This window comes from Oratosquilla oratoria, chromosome 3, assembly GCF_046742065.1.
Source record: "Oratosquilla oratoria isolate Oo_2021 chromosome 3, ASM4674206v1, whole genome shotgun sequence".
Taxonomy (NCBI): Eukaryota; Metazoa; Arthropoda; class Malacostraca; order Stomatopoda; family Squillidae; genus Oratosquilla; species Oratosquilla oratoria.
Genome location: NC_134779.1, coordinates 63,090,134 through 63,110,481, shown reverse-complemented (window position 1 = coordinate 63,110,481; position 20,348 = coordinate 63,090,134). Strand labels below are relative to the sequence as shown.

Below are 20,348 nucleotides of genomic sequence, written 5' to 3'. Positions count from 1 at the left end.
TTTTTAAAACATTTTACTTCAGAACTATTGTAAACAAAGAAAATAAATTAAAAACAATACATAGAAAAATACTGGACATATAAAACAGTAAAAATATATTAACTGCAAGGGCTGTGGCTCATGTAGTCATAGCATTAAATTCCACATTGAATTTTAAGGGTTTGACCGCGGAATAGAGAAGCTTTTTGGGCAATTTTTATTTTCTTCGAGTTAGCGGCAAACACAAACAAACAATTTTACAGTTCACTTGACGAGAAACTTTATGGAATAGTGTTTGTACGTTATACTAGTCAAATCGTAATAGTGTTAAAATGTGTGCAGAGAGGAAATATACATTGGTGTATTAAAGACAGTGGCTTGATCCTCTGCGTCACTGTACATGTCGTCTGTCTTGTCTGGCAAAGAAAGTGAACGAACTTGCACTGTAACATATCACAATGCTTTCCACTCCAAAATCAACAGGTAAATGTCCATAGGTTATTAAATACCTTATGTATGGTTTTAGCCATGTATATATTTTCGTATGGCATTGAGAAACATTACCTTATTTGAGTAGGTCGAGCAGCATCATTTGAATAGCTTTAGTAAAGCAGCGGTACTAATTTATTCCAAACGTTATATTTTAGTAGTTAAAATAAGATCATGGTTGAAATAACCATATTGTGACGTACACAAGTATGTATGGTAGCCTCAGGTACCATAGGAAATTAAATATCTTCTAATGTTAGGTTGTTTATGTTGTTCTGAGTGACATTCTAGTGTATTGTTTTGTAACACTTAGTTGTCAAGCTGTGATTTCTTTTTGAATGAAAAAGTTTTACTTAAAAGTAAATGTTCATGATGACAGTTCATCATTTTCTGTATTAGAAATAGAACCTCTGTACTTGACTGAATAAAATAAAAAGTCTTTTATAACATCGCAATATAGCATTAGAAAAATAGATATTAATTTTGTAAATCATAATACATCAATGTAATATGTTTTTCTTTGTGGAAAGTAATAACGGAAAACATAAAAGCGATACATAAGCAAACAGTCCCAGCAACACTATCTTTGTTTTGATAGATTCAGAGGTCAAAGAAGACAATGACCCTGATGACCGTTAGAATCACAGGCACTGCATTACAAAATGCAGGTTAGGTTAAGTTAGGTTAGGTAGGTAGGTAGGTTAGGTTAGAATAGACAAATTTATCATACTTTAATTTCTCCCCACATACGAAAACAAGGTTGGCATCTCAAGCAGTCACTGTGGTTATGTTTGTGTATCACTTTCAGCAACTTTTTTCTGTTATTTACAAAATTATATTAAATTTTCTATTGCTATATTGTGCAGGTGTGTATTTCTAAAACTTTACCCAAAATAATTTATTATGCAGGGTCTAACATAAGGGGTGGGGAGAAAATCATGTTTGAAAATAGGAATCTGTAATTCTAGGATTACTATGCCTATGTGATTAGATACTGTACTGATAGAATAAGAATATATTTTAGGATGAGTAACATTAAATTTTTTAATTGATATTATTTCATTATGTATTTCAAGCAAATGTATAGATAACACATGATTGTATTGGTAATAATTTTTAGATTTAAAATCTTCACAGGAGAAAAATTACAAAAAATAGAAGGAGGGTTGCTTCAACAGGCCTAGGTAGCGGTAGTGCAAAAAGTCTTGTGCTTGTGAAACTCCACGACCAGCCTTGGAAGGGTAGGGTAGAAACCCTAGTTTAGTCTTTATCCTATTTAGTTGCCTTCTGTGACATATAAAGGATCAAAGTGACAGCCTTCTTCTTCCCCCTCTCCCTACCACAGGGGAATCAGAAGAGAAAGAGGAGTTCTAGAAGGGGTAATGAATTGGTTCGAAGGAGCATCAAAAAAGAGGGACAATGTCTCATCAGTCTTGAGTAAATCTTTTATTTAAAATACAAATGAATGATGTGTACTATGGCCTACAGAAGCGTTTCTCAACCTTTTACCCTTGCGTAACCTTTAAAATAAATTGCATGTCTCAAGGAACCCCTGTGCAAAAAAAAAAAATTACATATACCATACCCGGTATCTTTCTCATTTTATTTTTATCGTAATAATAGGCTAGATAGGATGATGTCTATATTACATTAATGCAATAACCTTTTGCGGAACCTTAGGGTTCCATGGAACCCTGGTTGATAAATGCTGGTCTATAGGGTACCCCAAAATGGTCCCTAAGGCAATGACAGCACATGACCATACAGTCAATACTCCCGTAGACACAAACAATATGACAGGGGATAGGAATGACCTTTCATCTTGGAGGTGCTAAGATTATATGAGCATTAAGGGGGGCCACCCTTGAAAACTCCTTGGGCTCATATCTCACTACTGGTTCATCCAGTTGCTTTGAAATTTAATATGTTGTTTGTTGGTGGAAAGGGATGCTATCCTGTAAATTTCATCAAATTTGGGTGAATGGTAGTGGCTGGAAAAAAAAAAAAATTGACCTCACAAAATAAATTTTTCACTTAATTGCTTTGAAAATTTTATCATAGAAATGTTGTTCATATATCTACATTTTGTAGGAATTAGTTTTTTCAATATTTTGTGTTGTCTTTGAAGGAAAAAAAAAATTAGGGCTCCTGAATCCCTTTTTTTATTTTTTTTTATTTTAGAAATTGAAAAATCTAATTCCTACATAAAGTTCTATTTTTGTTGAAGTATAAAATGATACCTAACATACGTTGATCAGAGTTTTTACTGATTTTGTGAGATGTGAAGTCCAAAAAACAACATTTCAAGATATCGGCGTGGTTGACACATTCTTCTTTCACCACTGGTACTGTATATGGGCCCTTTCCTCCATTTAGTTTGCATATGATCTTGTAGGTGTTGGAGTCGCTGTTACCAACAAATGTTGTGAAGTGCATCTTGTATTGTTATGAACGACACCAGATGCATTTTGCAATCTCTGCCTCCATCTCCCCTGCCTTGCCAGGAAAGTTCTTCTGGCAGTCATGTTGTTTGTTGCTGCCAGTATTGCAAATTCTACAATAATTTGAAAGAACATCAAGATGAAGGATGAAGCCTGTATTCACTTCCACAGCAAACCCGATGCCGAAGCATGACTTATGTCCACGCTTCATCCAGCTTCCATCATAGTTGATGTCTATATCCAGGATGCCATTTTCGTCAGGTGTAACATGCAATTCTTCAGCATAGTACTTGAAAACTGCTCTCTTGGAATACATCATTTTCTCTTCAAGGTAGGGATTTGTCTCCTGGTAGAGGAAGCTGCAGTATTTATGGAAGGTCTTGTTATTCATCTTCACTCCTGTCAACATTGCTTTAGATCAATTTTATTCCATTGTGGCTAATGCCAGAGATCAGGCTGAAGTAGACTTCCCGGAGCTTGATAACGGAGTAGTTGCTGTCACGAGGATGGAGAGGGGTGGCAGCAGATGCGACAAGTGTGTTGCGCCGCGTGCACTTGGTCTGTAACTCACTGTGATCAGCTGTCCCTGTCAAGGCACTCTTGTATGCATTTTTTGTACATTTCTGTGTTGTGAAGAGCTTGTTTAGTTGTTGAAGGGAAACTATGAAGTAACTGTCGCTCTCACTTGTCTCAGGCGACAGGCCTCACACCTTGGAGCAAAATATTTTTATGTCACTCCTATGATGTCTCGTGTAGCAGCATCCGTGATTCTGCACTTGCAGAAGGTGTAGGAGGAACAGGCAAGGAACAGCTGCATGATGTGCTTGGTAGAGAAAGGGATGACAGCTGTTGTGGTGGTGGGGGAGGAGGTGGTAAGCCGGGCAGCAATGACACACTCTCCCCTTCATCTCTGCTAGTTTCTCCTTGGTTTGAGGGGGGGCCAGTCCGGTGAATTTTCACGAATATTTTTGAAATTTCACTTTTCAGTTTTATTCACTCGCCCTGTCATTGCTACCCAAAACTATCTCTTGTTGATTTATTTATTTATTTATTTTTTTCTAAAAAATAAATTCTCCCCCCCCCATAGACGCCATTTTTAAATTATCCATGTTGCATCATAGCGTGACGCATGCACTAGAAAATGAGGTATCACTCAATGCTTATAACTACGTAGAACTATCATTAAAATAATTTTTTTGTTATATAAATTTCGATAAATGGCATCCATTCCCCACAGTATGGTCTTTCTAGCTAAGCCTCTTCAGTACCTACGTAGACATCAGAGAGGTTGTTATGCTGCATTCCTGCAATATTTCTCATATATTCATCTTGCAAGATGATCTGCAAATGTAAGCTTGCAATACTGAAGATATCCAACCTCAAGAAGGGTAAAGGGAGAAAGGAAAGGCATCAAGACTCTTCAGCCATGAGAGATAGGCGTGGTGCGGGATTGGGTAACCAGTGGTGTTCTAGAAAGCCTCTTTTTCTGATCTTTCCAGCATATATAGGCCTACTGGGGAAACCACTGTACAAAAAATAACACATCTATAACTACCTCTTTGGATGGCATGAAATGTAATACAGTCAAACCTCGGTTTTCGAACATAATCCGTTCGAGAAGGCTGTTCGAAAAGCGATTTGTTCGAAAACTGAAACAATTTTTCTCATTATAATCACTGTAAATAATTCTAATCCGTTCCAAGTCTAAAAAAGCAACTTTTTCTAATTTTTTTTTTTTTACTATTTTACACCATAAACTGCACTTGCTGCTTCCCCATGACGAACAATGGAGTGTATCCCACTTCTTTTCTTAAACTTTTCAAACCACCCTCTGCTTGCTTTAAAATCAAACCCTTCCGGAATAATGCTAGGATCTTTTTTTATCAAATCTTCATACAATTGTCTTGCTTTGGCACAAATTGCATCTTCACTAAGAGTATCACCTGCTAACTGTTTCTCATTTACGAAAATCAGCAAAAGTTTCTCCACTTCCTCCAATACCTGTGGCCTTTGTTTGCTAAAAACACTTGATCCTTTAGCCACATCACTTGCTTTAACCTGGTCTTTATTTTTTAGGATGGTGCTTATCGTCGATTTCGCCATCCCAAACTCCTTAGCCAACGCAGACACACGAACGCCAGATTCATATTTCGCTATTAATTCTTTTTTAAATTCAATAGTTTTGCGCACTACTTCCCTCTTTTCTTCACCACTTGAACTTGCTTTCTTTGGACCCATGATTAGGGGCTAATACACGATGCAAAGATGAAAAAAAGTCAGATTTACGTAAATAAGAACGAACACGTCTGCTCAGAATGAACTTTGATCGCAAATGCGCTACGGAGGAAGCGTCCTTAGCGTTCGAGTTCTCTCGGCTCGAGAGTGAGCCACGTTCGGGTACGCTCGGCTTCTTTCGGTTTGTTCGAGAGCCGAAATTTGGTCGAGTTCTGAGACGTAAAATTCTCGAACTTTTTGGTCGAAAACCGATTTGGTCGAGAACAGAAGCGTTCGATAACCGAGGTTTGACTGTATATCTCTCAATATAGGCTAGGGCAAGGCTACTCTCCCCATTAAATTAAATCCTAATAAGACTTAAGTTTGCTATTGAAACGTTCATCATTTGATCTGGTTTTCAGGAATGTAACCCAATTGTAGAGTGGGGGACACCTATAGTACTTTTTGTAACTTAACTTCAACTACCCACACCAAGTGAGAGGTATCATAAAACTAGTTAATGACAATGATATATTAACAGCAGTACTCATATCATAATTTACCTTATTTTGTTTAAGGAAATTATTTTCAATAAAAAAGGAAAGAATGACAGCATTATTAATTTTTCAAAATTAAATCTATAAACCAAAGATTGTGCAAAATGCATCATCTTTAATAACAACGTGCATGATTCCGGAAAAAGGTCATTTGGGAAGTGAAGCATAGATAGGTACCATATCTGCTTGTGGTGGTCCTGTGAGGTGTACATGAGAAAATGTCAGGAGAGACACTATTTATTTTCATAAGCTTACAAAACTTTGTCTCCTTCAAAATAATTGCCTCTCGCATCTACCCACTTCTGCATGCGTCTCTCCCAAACATGGAAGACTTCCTCAAAGTCCTTTTTCAGTAGTCCCTTCAGGTAACTTTCCAATGCCTCTTTCAGCGCCTCTGTTGACTGGAATTTGGTTCCCCTTAGGCTGTCTTTCATGTGTGGGAACAGGAAGTTGCAAGGGGCTAGGTTAGGGCTGTAGGGTGGGTGTTGTACCACTTTCATTCCCCTGTCGGCCATCCAGGTGGTCACCAGCGTTGACTTGTGCAACATTCCACATGAAACTGCCTCTGGTTGTCGGAGAGGATCGCACAAACTTGGCACAGACTTTGTGGAGCTTCAGATCTTCAGTCAGAACTATCTCTACAGTGCCAATACTAATACCAACAACTTCAGATATCATCCTCACAGATATTCAACGGTCTTGCATCACTAACCTTTGCACTTCCTCAATGTTTTCTTCCTTGTGTGCAGTTTTCGGTGCTCCAGATCTGGATTCATCCTCAACCTGTTCATTTCCTTCAGAAAATCCGTTAAACCACCGACAGAAACTTGCTTGGCTCATCTATTCATCCCCATAGGCCTCCTTTAACATTCCATAAGCTTCTTCTTTAGTTTTCTTAAGTTTAACACAAAATTTGATGGCATAACGTTGCTCCATGTTTCCCTGCATCTTGACAAGTGTTCACAGATCGGCAAACCAAATCAGACTGGTTCCACCACTTTCACTGCTGCACTCAGACCTACAAATATAGAAAGTTGCCAGTTTATCATTTTGTAGAATGTATGTGTACTTCACCATAAAGTAGTATTTTGATCAAATCATATTTAATGTCTCGCCTGACATTTTCTCGTTACTTATTTAGCAAACCTTGTACATCAGACATAACCACCTCCTTGTTATCTGTCAGAGCTGACAGCTGGTAATTGGTGATAAAGAGATCCAGGGGAGGCCCTGAGTTTGTCTAAAATAAGGAATTTCCTTTGGGCAGCATGACAAATGAGAATTGATTTATTTCATTTATATATATAAAATGGTAAGATTATCTCAGTGATATAAGGATTTTTTCTTTCTTTTCTTTTTCCTTTTCTTTAATTCCAGTTGCTGTGGGATATAAAATTTCCCATATTATTTTTCTCATGATTTATGTATTTATTTTTAGTCTTTGCATATGCTTTCAGTGCCAAAAATCTGGACCTGCTAGGTGGCATTTCCAAGATACTATCTCCCAGTTAACCAGGTATTTTCATACATGGGCCACCTTGACTATTTTATTGGATAGGGTAGAAGAGAGAGTACTGAGATGGTTTGGACATGTGGCAAAAATGAAAGAGGAAAGGCTAGCAAATAAAGTGGGAAGCTCAAATGGATAATGTGGGCTTGAGAGGAAGACCAAGAGAGGAATAAATGTGTAGATGGGGTGAAAGGGGCATTTGATGAATGTGAAATGTATTGAGCAGGGAAGAGAGAGAACAAAAGATTGGAATGAATTGAGGGAGATTGTGAATGGATAAAGGGATGATACAGCTTAAAGGGATGCTCTTAGATGTTTCAGAATAGGGGATAAGGAGAAGGACTGCCATATGAAGAAACAGTAAGGATAAACTAACTTCAGCTGTTGAGCCCTGATATGGAAGAAGTGTGGCTCACTGTATTGCTGTTGACCCAAGCAGTGTGGTAGGGCACAGGGTAACCCAGTATCTCCAAGGTGCTGAGATAGGAAAGGTTATTGAGTGGGTGGGGGTGCTTTGGCTGCGCCAATCCCCTTGCAAAAGACATTGTTTTGTGTGATTTTACCATGGTCTTGGATCATATGTCGGACTTGTGGTCAACATCTATTACCTTCCCGGATGAGAGCTCAGAGTTTGTATATGGTGTAATCTATGGGTATTGCTGTAATTTTACACACACATGCACACACTCTGAACTCCTTGCCCACCAGGGTTGGAGTGCTGGCTCGCAGTGCAGCATTGCTGAAATATTTAGTCCTGGCTGGAACTCAAACTTGGATAGCAGAATTAGTATTCAAGAGTGGTATCAGGTAACATCTTGTTTTACAAGACAATTTTTATTATAGAAAATAATAATTGCCAACTATTACTCTTTGTTTGGTGTAGACAAAGACTAAATTTAGATATTAATTTTATGGAGTTAACTATTTGTGAGATTGTACAGATTCTTTTCTGCTAATGTTTCATTTTGTCTCTGATTTGTATTTCTTTTGTTACAGATGAGAGTGCAAGCACTGAACAAGTGGAATTGCAAAGTGGCAGCCATAGCAAAGGTATCTCAGAATCAAATAACTCTACCTCGGCCATACTTGCAAGCTCAGCACAATCAGATACACAAATAGCAGACCACAATGCAGAAGTTGATTCTCTCTCCCCCAATCAGACATCAAACTTTGTTATTGAATCGGTTACTTCTCTTGAAAAAAGTCATTTTAATGAGACTAATTCCTTGAATGTGCCATCGTTTCTTGAACATAAAATTACGTCGAGTGGAGGCTCTTTGAGTGTACTGCCAAATGGTGTTGTTCGCAAAAGAAGGGGGAGACCGAGAAAGGGGGAGGTTGTAGTCCGCAAGAAGCCTGGACGTCCAAGCAAAGTGCCTGAGAACATCCCCCTTGTCAAACGAAAACGAGGAAGGCCAAAGGGTAGCAAAAGCAAACCAAAGGTATTTGTTTCATTGAGATAGGAAATATTGTAGGGAATTATTGTTGAGGACACGTTAAGGCCATGTAATTGGTACCTCATGTAGAAGAAAGTATGTAAGGCTGGCCAACACATTTAGATGTAACTAGATTGGCGAGCAATCTTTGGAGAATACTAATAGAGCACATATATGAACATATATTTGCTTCTCAATTTTTTCTTAGTCTGCAGTAGATAGAAGTCCTAATATAAAGTCATAGTTTCATATCACAAGATTAGTAGTCCCATTGATTTAGGATTATTTATTTGTTTATTTTTGTGGTTAACATAAAACAATAAGTTCCTTTTCTCTTAAGGTTAACTTCTTGCAATAAATCACCCTTATCTATAACCAATGGATGGTACAGGCTTCCTAGAATGTGAAATATGTAGGTATGTTAGAAAGGGAATTTTCATTTTATTTTTTTATTATTATTTTTTTCATCTTTCTTTTCTATCAATTTTAAGGGATGCATGGATCAGGATAGTGGGTATGTTCCCTATGGGGGGGGGGCATGTACAGTAGTGCACCAAGTTTTGTACTTAGTAGTCACTGAGAATGTCTTGGTTGTGGACATTCTCATGTATGGGATGGATGGAGGGCGAGTTCACATCTTGGCTGGTTACTTTACTTATGAATATAAAACCAAAATCCACAAAACTTAGGCAGTTGATAACGGATAAAGTGGTAGGCTTGTTCAAAATCTTATCAAATCTAGGGGGAAAAATCATTATAAGTACAGGCTATGTCGAATGACTTGTACATTGATGATTCCATAAGGTTGTTCTGAAATTTAATTTGCAGGATATTCTGGAAGTAACTGGAGAGGGCAAATGCGATGGTTTCCTGTACATGACGCATATAGTGTACATCTTTGCATGCAAATCAGTTGAATTGCTAGGCATGTAGTTGTCCCTTAGCATTTGTGGTTGGGTAATGAAGAGGGGTGCATTACCTGCATGCATATACCAAGGGAGGTAACCAAACTCAAAGGTATAAATCGACTCCTACCCATTTCATTCCCATGTACTCCACTCCCATTCACCACCCCTCCCTCCCTCTTTTCTTATCTCTTCCTGGATGATGGGTCATCTCTGCATTTTGCCCACTACCCTTGGTCAGAGGCAATGCAGCAAGACACAGTACATCCACAGCAAGGCCACTTCATTTAATTGGCAATCCCCCTCCCCTCCGTCCCCTCATGCAGAAAAAGAGAAGATGGGGAGAAATCCCTTTAGACTGTGTCAAAATGTCATTCATACATATTCCCTAACCACCATCTACTCCCTTCCATGCATCACAGTATCACCATTTACAACCATTGGGGGTCTGCCTAAAATGCGTCCAAAGGCGTCCGATGGTGACCTATGGCGTCCAATCCCTTTAAATGTTTATAAATTTGTCTGGAAACAATTCAGAAATAAATATATATTGCAAGTGAGTCGTCTTTGTAAGTTTCATGCACTTTGTGCCATTAATAGTGAAGTTATCTACATTGAAATTTGCCCGATCGAGATAGCGGCCAGACCTCCTGGCCGCCATCTTTGTTTTCATGGTTCCCGATCGGGTCGGTGGAAAACATGGAACCAGCACTTTCAATTTCCACATTTCTTTTAAGAGTCAATCATTTGGTTCATTTCAAGACTAAATATAGTACCAGAAAGGCAATTTATTTTATCATGTTTGCAGAACTTGGTTAGTTGGGGCTTGGAGGAATTATACAGGCAGTATAATTGCTAATACAGATCAAACATTTTCAAATTCTATATTACATTGTTTCTGTTATTTCTTTTGCAAGCGGCTAAACTGGAATCTTATGCTTACCTGAGTTAGTTTTGATAAAAGGGTGTTACTGAATCATTTGTGCAGTTAATATCCTTTCACCATTTTAATCATTATTATCAATCCTGTGGTATTTTATGGTGAAATTTATTTCAACAATTAACAGCTTCACGAATACAGTACACCAAAACCCCCTAGTTATTTTTCTCATCTTCTGATTTATCAAATAATGTTTACCCATCATATGCAAAGTTGTGATGAAAAATGATCTATGGAGAATGACCAATCCGAATATATGCAATGCCTTGCAGAACTGAAATAGCTGTCAGTGACTAGAGTAATACAGACACCTGATAAACCATCATAACAACAACTGATATACTCCCAAATGTCGATATGTTGACATGAAATATTAATTGAAAATTATATTTATAGTTCTTTTATGTGTGGATAAGTAGATTTGGGTGTGACTTTTTATTATGCGGGATTTAGGTTGAGGGATTGCATCCGTACACCATTTACTGTACCCATTAATTGATCAGAATTAAACATTTAATTACTAACCATATAATCCCAAGAAGCATATTTGAATATTTTATTGCTAAGCTTCTTCACCAAATATATGGTTATCTGTACATACATACATACATATACCAAGGCTTTTTCCCCCTTCCAAGGGAGGTAGCCAAAAAGGGAAAGGCATAAAAACACTCCCACCCATTTCATCCCTAAATACACTCCACACCCCTCCCACCCTTCCTCTCATCCGAGCACCTCCCGGATGACGGGCCATCCCCGCACCCCGCCCACCGCCCTGGGTCAGAAGCAGTGTCGCAAGACACAGTACATCCACAGCAAGGCCGCTTCATTTAATCGGCGACCCCCCCTCTCCGTCCCCCTTTGCATATAAGGCGATAAATTTCATGTGGAGACCAAATGTCCAGTTTTTGTTAACGAAGGAGAACAAATGTCAGGAGACCAAATCTCCAGGGATCAAATGTCTGGAGACCATGTCCAGTTTTTGTTAACGAAGGAGACCACATGTCCAGAGATCAAATGTCTGGAGAACAAATGTCCAGTGTTAACGAAGGAGACCAAATGTCCAGAGATCAAATGTCTAGAGACCAAATGCCTGGATCCCACATAACCCCATACAATGAAACAACGCGGCTTAATGCGTCAGAACAAAGCGAGAGGACTTTTTATCTCTGGGGGACTTTGATCGCTTTTACACGGGCGGACAATAACTTTTCGCATGAGTCCCTTTAATTCCTGTCGACAAACAGACGGAACGGAAGGATTGAGTGTGGCGACCTCTATTTTCAATATGTAATGATAGAGTTATTTACGATGATGTGGATGTTGAGACTATTATTCCCAGACGCACAATGTACCCCGTGCACCAGCTGTGTCAGGGAAGTAAGTTTTGTGAATTTTCCTGAACAAAGATCCCCTAGGATTATGACGCCTGAGCGATGATGATAATGATGATTGTTGGGCCATGCCATTTTAAGATGGATGTTTCATACTCACTGTTTTTTCGTTTAATAAATTAACTCAAAGCCCCAACGAACCAAGTTCTGCAAACATGATAAAATAAATTGCCTTTCTGGTACTATGTTTAGTCTTGAAATGAACTAAATGATTGACTCTTGAAAGAAATGTGGAAATTGAAAGTGCTGGTTCCATGTTTTCCACTGACCCGTTCGGGAACCGTGAAAACAAAGATGGCGGCCAGGAGGTCTGGCCGCTATCTCGATCGGGCAAATTCCAATGTAGATAACTTCACTGTTAATGGCACAAAGTACATGAAACTTACAAAGACAATTCACTTGCAATATATATTTATTTCTGAATTGTTTCCAGCCAAATTTATAAACATTTAAAGGGATTGGACGCCATAGGTCGCCTTTGGACGCATTTTAGGATGTCCGCCACTCACTCTTATCTTATGTCTTTTCCCTTCCTTCCTCAAGACATCCTCCTCTTTCCCAACATTACCTAACCACAAGTAATATCTGTTGCTTCCTGTAAAAAGTTCAAGAACAACTGTTTCCTCATATAAGTAAAGAAAAAATATAGGAATGGGTATGTTTTTGAATGAGGGTGCATATGTTTTTGCATGAGGGGATGGAGAGGGGGGTTGCCGAATTTATGAAGCGGCCTTGCTGTGGATGTGCTGTGTCTTGCGACACTGCTTCTGACCCAGGGCAGTGGACAGGATGCAGGGATGACCCATCATCCAGGAGGTGCCAAGATAAGAAGGAGGGTGGAGGGGAGTGGAATATATAGGAAATGGATTGGGTGAGAGTGGTTTCTATGCCTTTTTCTTTTTGGCTACCCCCGTGTAAGGGGAAAAAGCCTTTGGTATATATATGTATGTATGTTTTTGAATAATTTTATTGAGAAAATGATTGATATAAAAGGTTGAAATATATTGCTGTATTTGCCAGCATATAAGACTTGTTTCAATATAAGATGCATTCCTATTTTACGAAATTTTGTGAGAGAAAATGTTTATTTTTTAGGTGGGAAAAAAATCACCATAGATTTGTTAAAAGTTGCTGAAAGAGGGTTTTGTAGAGGAAAACAAATTAATGTGTGGATTGCTGTTAGTGGTAATAACAGTAAATATATCTACACAAAGTGGCAATACCAACATTGACACTGATCTAGCACATTTTGTTTACAAAACAATATCGTTTCTCTCATTTAAGATTACCTGGCTTTATTGGCTTCTTGGGGGGCCATCTCAAAAGTTAGGCTAGAAAATGTAAGGTACACAGTAAACACAAGATGTGGACACTGACTGTAACTGCAAAAGTGAGACAGTGCAGTGGTGGCATGGAACCATGTGTAGGTTGGACATTTAGGAAGGAATACTGGCCCAGGAAAACCTGCAAATACCCAAGACTTTTACTGAACAATATTTACAGCCCTTACTTCTTACTTCAGCTCCCAGTAGTAGGCGTTATGCCTGTCAGTGGTCCCAGCATGTTCCATCAGCTAGCTCTATCATGGAAGGCCCCTTCCTCCCTCAGAGTTTCGATATTGGGCAAGTCATGTCTGCTGAGGGCTTCTTCAACAGCCCTATCCATGACTAATTAAGCCTTTGAATGTTAGGAGATGACAGTATAACCTACGATACATGTCTTGATAGTCAATAAATCCTGTTATTACCATGATTCATGAGGTTACCGTGAAGTGCTCCATGGCCCCCAAAAGCAGCAAAACATTTGCTAGTGAAAGGAGAAGTTGGGGGTAAAGGAAAAAGGGTCAGTTTGGAAATAAAAATAAAAGGTTATTAAATAATATGAAGATGATTAATCAGTTAACATTTTTGCTTGTGAATTAGACGTTGCATTTGAAATTTGAGGGTTTTGTTAAAAGTGTCTTTGGTAGTCCAAAACTCAGACTTGTTCCCTTTACTTTTTGAGCATTTCCAGATGATTTCTGAGTGAGAATGGGCTAGCAAATGCTGTGCCTTGTGTAACAGTTTTGTAAAATAGCACATCATACTGCCAGATGTACAGGTATCACAGGGTGAAACCAAATTCATAAGTAGATAGGCATACATGCATACATATACCAATGGCTTTTTCCCCCTTACACAGAGGATAGCCAAAAAGAAAAAGGCATATAAACCACTCCCACCCATTCCATTCCCTACATATTCCACTCCCCTCCTCCCTTCCTCCTATCTTGGCACCTCCTGGGTGACGGGTCATCCCCGCATCCTGTCCACTGCCCTGGGTCAGAAGCAGTGTTGCAAGACACAGCACATCCACAGCAAGGCCTCTTCATAAATTTGGCAATCCCCCTCTTCGTCCCCTAATGCAGAAAAGGAGAAGACAGGGAGAAATCCCTTCGGGCTGCGTCAAATTTTTTCTCATACATATTTACATATTTCCTTAACCCCCATTCCCCACCCACTCCCCCTCATGCATCACAGCAGCATCCATACACAACCCCTCTCCATTCACCCCTATCTTCTGTCCTCTCCCGTCCTTCCTCAACAGATATTCCTCTCTTTTGTAATGCCCCTTTCACCCCATCCATCCATCTCATCCTAGGATGCCCCCTCATATTCACTCCTTCCACCTCTGCCTTCCACACCTCTTTTACTAATCTTTCTTCACTCATTCTTTCCATGTGTCCAAACCATCCTAATACTCTTTCGTCAACCCTATCTCCCAGCTCCCTTTCCACCCCTGTTCTCCTCCTCACCTCCTCATTTCTCACTCTATGTAGCCTAGTAACCCCTATTATACTTCTCAGACATTTCATCTCAAACACATTCAAACTCCTTCTCTCTTCCTCTCTCATGTTCCATGTTTCTGCCCCGTACAATGCTGTTGGCACAATCACTCCTTCATATAACCTCCTCTTAGCATCCATTCCCAGATGTCTATTTCTCATTACACTCTTTAATCCACCAATGCATTTACTCGCTTCTCTCAATCTATATTCTACCTCCACCCCCATTCCTCCCTTTCCTGGTACATTCACACCCAAGTATCTATAACTATCCACTTCCTCCAGTCTTTCACCCTTAATGCTCACTTCCAGCCTGCTGTCACTCTCTCCCCTTGTACATCTCATCACCTTACTTTTGCCCACATTTATCTTCAGCTTCCTTCTTTAACACCTTCTCAAACTGTGTCACTAACTTCCTCAATCCCCTCTCTGATCCTCCTACAAGTGCAGTGTCATTAGAAAACATCAACTGGCTTATTTCCCACCTTTCTCCATTTTCTTTAACCATCTCCAACCCCTGACCCACTACCCTTGCATTCACGTCTCACACCACTCCATCCATGTATAGATTGAACAGCCAGGGTGACATAACACATCCCTGATGAAGTCCCAGCTTTACCTCAAACCATTCACTCTCTCCATTTCTAATCCTAACACAAGCTCTACTACTCTCGTAAAAAACCTTGACTGCTCTTAACAGCTTTCCTCCTATCCCATATATCTGCAGTACCTCCCACAGTGCCTTCCTGTCTACCCTGTCATAAGCCTTTTCCAGATCCATGAAAGCCCGAAAAACATCCTTACCTTTTCCTATAGCTTTCTCACATATGTCTTACCACAAAAATCTGATCTACACAACCCTTACCTGTCCTAAAACCACACTGTTCCTCACCAATTACTCCCTCTGTTCCTCTCCTAATCCTCTCAATCAAGACCCTCCCATAAGCCTTCCCAACTACACTCAACAAGCTGATCCCTGTGAAACTACTACACTCACACTTGTCCCCCTTTCCCTTGTAAAGCGGAACTATACAGGCACTCCTCCAGTCCTCCAGCACTCTACCCTCTCTTAAACACACATTAAATAACCTCACCAGCCAGTCCACCATAACTGTACCTCCTTTATTCAGACATTCTGCATGGCATCCATCCAACCCAGGTGCCCTATCTGCTCTCATCACCTTGACAGCTGCTTTCACCTCATCCTTCCTTATTTCTCCTCCATTTTCCTCACTCATCACTCTCATTTTCTTAGAGTTTCCCACTGCAACTACCTTTCCCTCCCTATCCTCCTTCACATTTAGCAACTCCCTAAAATACTCTGCCCACCTTCTTCTCACTGCCTTCTCTTCCATTATCATCTCTCCATCTGCACTTTTTACCTTTTCTTCTCTACTTGATTCACCTCCTCTTCCTCTTTTAATTTCCTTCCAAAAGTAGATAGGCAAAATAAATAAATGAATAAATAAAGGGTGGAAAAAAGATGTTTTATCAATAGCTACAGTGACAGAAAAAGTTACATCATATTGTAGTATTAATGAAAGGATTGGCAAGACAAAATTTATAAGCATGATGACTATTGCACAAAATATTTCTGTGACGGACTAATACTAGAATTATTGGAATGTTACCTTGAATGAGATGCTTGTTGGGCAAGTGGGTTAAAGTGTTGCTACTTGCAGCGGAGGTCAAGGCGACAGCAGTTCGAACCCTGCCACCAGCGAGTTGGACCAAAGGCTCATTAAATTTGATGGTACAATGTCCTCTGCAGGGGGCACTGTCCTAGCTTCCTAATAGGGGAAGTTTGCAACGTTAACCACTTCAGTACGAGTGAAATTCTTGCACACATCATCGGCTGCCATATGTACGATTCATCACAAGAGTCTCGCATTATAAGATATAAAGTCACTACTGCATTACTTGTTCTCTTTTACTATTATTAATGATAAACAAAGAAAATATGATCAAACCAGTTCACAGAATCCAGGGGTAACTCATGTACATTGTAATGAAATGGTTAATCAGAATCACCCGAAAATAGATTCACAAAATGTAATGTCACAAAACTCGGTGCACTGTTGTTATTGAAGTAGGAGTATGTAAATTAAGTTTTTGCCCCTGTTTAGCCATATTCTAATCCACTCACATGTTATGAATTGCATACATATGCATAAAAACATACATGTGGAAACTAACCTAATTGCATGCTTTCTGTCTTTCTCTTTCTCCCATGTGCTTGCTGTATATATATATATATATATATATATATATATATATATATATTATATATATATATATATATACACACACACACACATTATGTATATATTCCCCAAAAATAATGATTAATATTAGTACTACTGTTTATAAGGACTTTCATTGATAACCACAGGTGTGCAAGATGATGGTCACTCCAGATATTCATCTAGGTCATGCTATGGAAAATGGTGGTTCCAGTCTCTGGGAGAGTGTAAATGCAGCTATTGGAAGTTCAAATAATATACAAAATGGCAACGGTAGGTAGTGTTTGTAAAGATACTTATAAATCCTTTTTTTTTCTCTCTCATTAGTAGACAGTCAACTTTGGAAACTGTTCTTGTGATAATATTTGTGACTTGACTTAAGATTCATATGCAGAACTTATTACAATCTTTTAAGATGACATTGGAGGTCAGTATTTTAAGTTTAATAAATGAGGTGGGGGTAAGAATGTTGTGATTGTATTCATGTTGTACAAGGTGATTAAATGGGACTTTCTTTTTGGGTAGATTTAAATGACGGCTTTGAGAGTTTTGGGAGGAATGTCAATGTAGTGGAATTATGAGATGAAGTAAGGGATGAACCAATAGATGGAGTGTTTGGGAAGTTTGGAGTGGCAGGTAAAAATCAGAGTGGAAAGCTGATAGTGGAGATATGTTTAGAAAGCAAGTTGATGATAGCTAATACCGTTTTTTATTAAAAAAAAAAAAAGCATAGATACACATGAGAGAGGCTGGTAATTGGAAGGGTGGTTGATAAGGCATTAATGGACTATGTAGTGTTATTCAGGAGAAGAGTTCTTGATGTCCATGTTCTTTGGGAAGAGAATGGGGAAATATCTGATTATTTTTTGGTGGAAGGTAAGTTGAGAGTGGGAGGAAGAGAGGTACTTTATAGTAAACTATTTAAAGGAAAAGGAGCAGAAGTGCAAGGAGAAGCAGAGAGAAGTGTGGGAAGTGGTGAAGGATAAAGTAGAAGTAGGTGTGGAAGAAGAATGAGAGTGTTTCAAGGAGGAAGTGGCAAGGTGTGCAAAGATAGTGCATGGAACAAGGAGGATGGGAGGGAATAGAAGGAAAGGTAATGAGTGGTGGGATGATGAAGTGAAGAAGGTAGTAGAAGAGAAGTGAATTTTCAGGGATTGGTTGCAAAATAGGATGAGAGAAATGTATGAGAAGTACAAAGAAAAAAGAAGAGAAGCAAAACAAAATAAAGGAGGCATAAAGGACAGGAAATGTAAAATAGGGGAGGAGTATGACTGAAAATTTTGAAAGTGATGAAAAGATGTTTAGGAAGTCAAGAGGAAGAGGAAGTGAGTCGAGCAGAGAAGAAAGGGTAAAAGGTGCAGATAGACAGGTGTTAATGGAAGAGGAGGCATTAAGGGAAAGATGGGGAGAATATTTTAGAGAACTGTTGAATGTAGAGGAGGATAGGGAGGGATTGGTGGTTGCTGTGGGAGGCACTAGGAAACTAACGGTGTTGGGAAAGGAAAATGGAGAAATAAGAAAAGATGAGGTACAAGTTGTTTTAAAAGTGATGAGAGCAGGTAAGGCACCTGTGTTGGATGGGTGTCATGCTTTTTGAAGAAGTGAGGTACAGTAATAATAGACTCACTAGTGAGGTTATTTAATATATGTCTAAGGTAGGGTAGAGTGCCTCAGGACAGGAAGAGTGGCAGTATAGTTCTGCTTTACAAGGAAAAAGGGGACGTGAATGTAGTAGTTAGAAAATGAAGTGTGGTATTCTGTTTCAGTAAACAGTCAATTGTAGTTTTGAGACAAGCGAGAAATAATATTTGGTGGTGGTTTGGATTCAAAGGCAGTCTTTTGGGATATGAATTTAGATCCAAGGTTTGAATGACTGGATCAATCAATCACACTGTTGCCCTTGGTGTCTCTTGCAGAAGACCTGCAGCCTTCAAGTAATTGGCTGTATGCCTTTAGGTGGGACCATAATGATATGTGTTTGTATATTTATGATTTATTTCAGGAGTGAGTGAAAATCTCAGTTCCATGTACCAGTATAGTAGAGAAGACCAGGAGTCGAAGCCATCAGCATCCCAACACCAAAACAGTGCACAATCCCGGTACAATGCTCCCCCACACGATATCCTCCATCCAGTAGAACAGTTATGCCCTCCAGACGTACTTCACCCTTCAGAATGTGGAAGCCCCGACGTGCATTGTATGCTCAGTAATGGTGGTGAGGCATCTTCGTTGCAGAGAGAGCAGCACCTTATGTACATGGAAGTCATGTCTATGAAACTTGAAGCCTACAAGGCTATGAAACGTGCTTGTGATCTACAAGCTATGTTTTGGGAGAACAAACTGCAATGGTAGGCTTGATACTGATTGTAACTGTCCCAATTACATGAGAAAGATCCATTTCAGTTTGTTTATTTATGTTATGCACAAGATTCATGTACCATTTGAGTGATGCCTAAACATGTATATTTTTTTATATTGCTTTCTTGTTTTAACTAAGAGGGTATGGTCTTCTCTGATTTCTGAATTATTGTAAGTGGATGACTTGATGAATTCTTGGTATAGAGACATAATGTCAGGATCTGTAATTGTTGTTATTGATATCCATAATAATTGTCTTGTTAAGATATTTGTATTTAGTGTTAGTATACTGACTAACTTTATTTAACCTAGCACACAGGAAACATCAGGAGAGACCACTGAGGAACCAGTCCTGGAGTGTAAATTTGAAGTGTCCAGTCATGGATGACCTGTTCGAAAAGCCATGTGGACTTCTTCTCATTAATGACAAAATGATTTTTTTATGTTTATACTAGATAAAGAAAATTGAATAATAATCAAAGTTTTAACAAGGTTTGACATTTTACAAGTTTTAAATCAAAACAGACAATTGGAATGTCTTCTTGGAAGTTGGTGACTGGTAGACAATTCCAAGTATACACCCAAAAGTAGTGTATGTACATTTTTGATGGTTAAAGGGAGTTTGGGAAAGTATGTATACCTGTGTGCTATGTTTTCATGACATAGTGTTCTCATTCCCAGATCTCATTAAACTATTGCATTTCTATTTGTATTTCATTTGATAATAAAGATTAGTATTTAAATTGAAATTGTGTCAGCCATTTTGTCAATAAATTTATCATTGAAAGAGGGGGTGTCCTTTTCCTTTTTTACTATGAAGTAGGACTAGAATGCTTGCTGGCTGGGCGGATTAGGGTTTTGTGACTTATGGCAGAGGTTGAGGTGATGGCAGTTCAAACCCAGCTGTAAGCGAGTTGGACCAAGGGCATGGTTCATTAAACTTTTATCCCACCATTGGAAAAGAAGACACTAATGTTGAAAGTTCTTTATATTTCGGTCACTGTGATCCTCTGCTGAAGAGGGTCACAGTGATCAAAATATACTGAACTTTCAACATT

General features: G+C 39.0%; 1 protein-coding gene across 1 annotated transcript; it reads left to right on the top strand.

Moving 5' to 3' along the window:
- LOC143023172 (uncharacterized) lies at nt 1-20,077 on the top strand. The gene is made up of 5 exons (XM_076181695.1): nt 1-462; nt 8,187-8,632; nt 17,082-17,205; nt 18,935-19,280; nt 19,603-20,077. Exons 1-5 carry the CDS (start codon nt 438-440, stop codon nt 19,676-19,678), a joined length of 1,017 nt encoding a protein of 338 aa, XP_076037810.1. The 5' UTR covers nt 1-437; the 3' UTR covers nt 19,679-20,077.
- Nucleotides 20,078-20,348: the final 271 nt, after the last annotated feature.

Bases quoted from the DNA above. Each gene is read 5' to 3' on its own strand.
- LOC143023172 (XM_076181695.1), top strand. From the start codon at position 438: ATGCTTTCCACTCCAAAATCAACAG. The intron at 17,206-18,934 runs GTAGGTAGTGTT...GATTTATTTCAG, and splicing joins TAATATACAAAATGGCAACG to GAGTGAGTGAAAATCTCAGT. The intron at 19,281-19,602 runs GTAGGCTTGATA...TATTTAACCTAG, and splicing joins TGGGAGAACAAACTGCAATG to CACACAGGAAACATCAGGAG.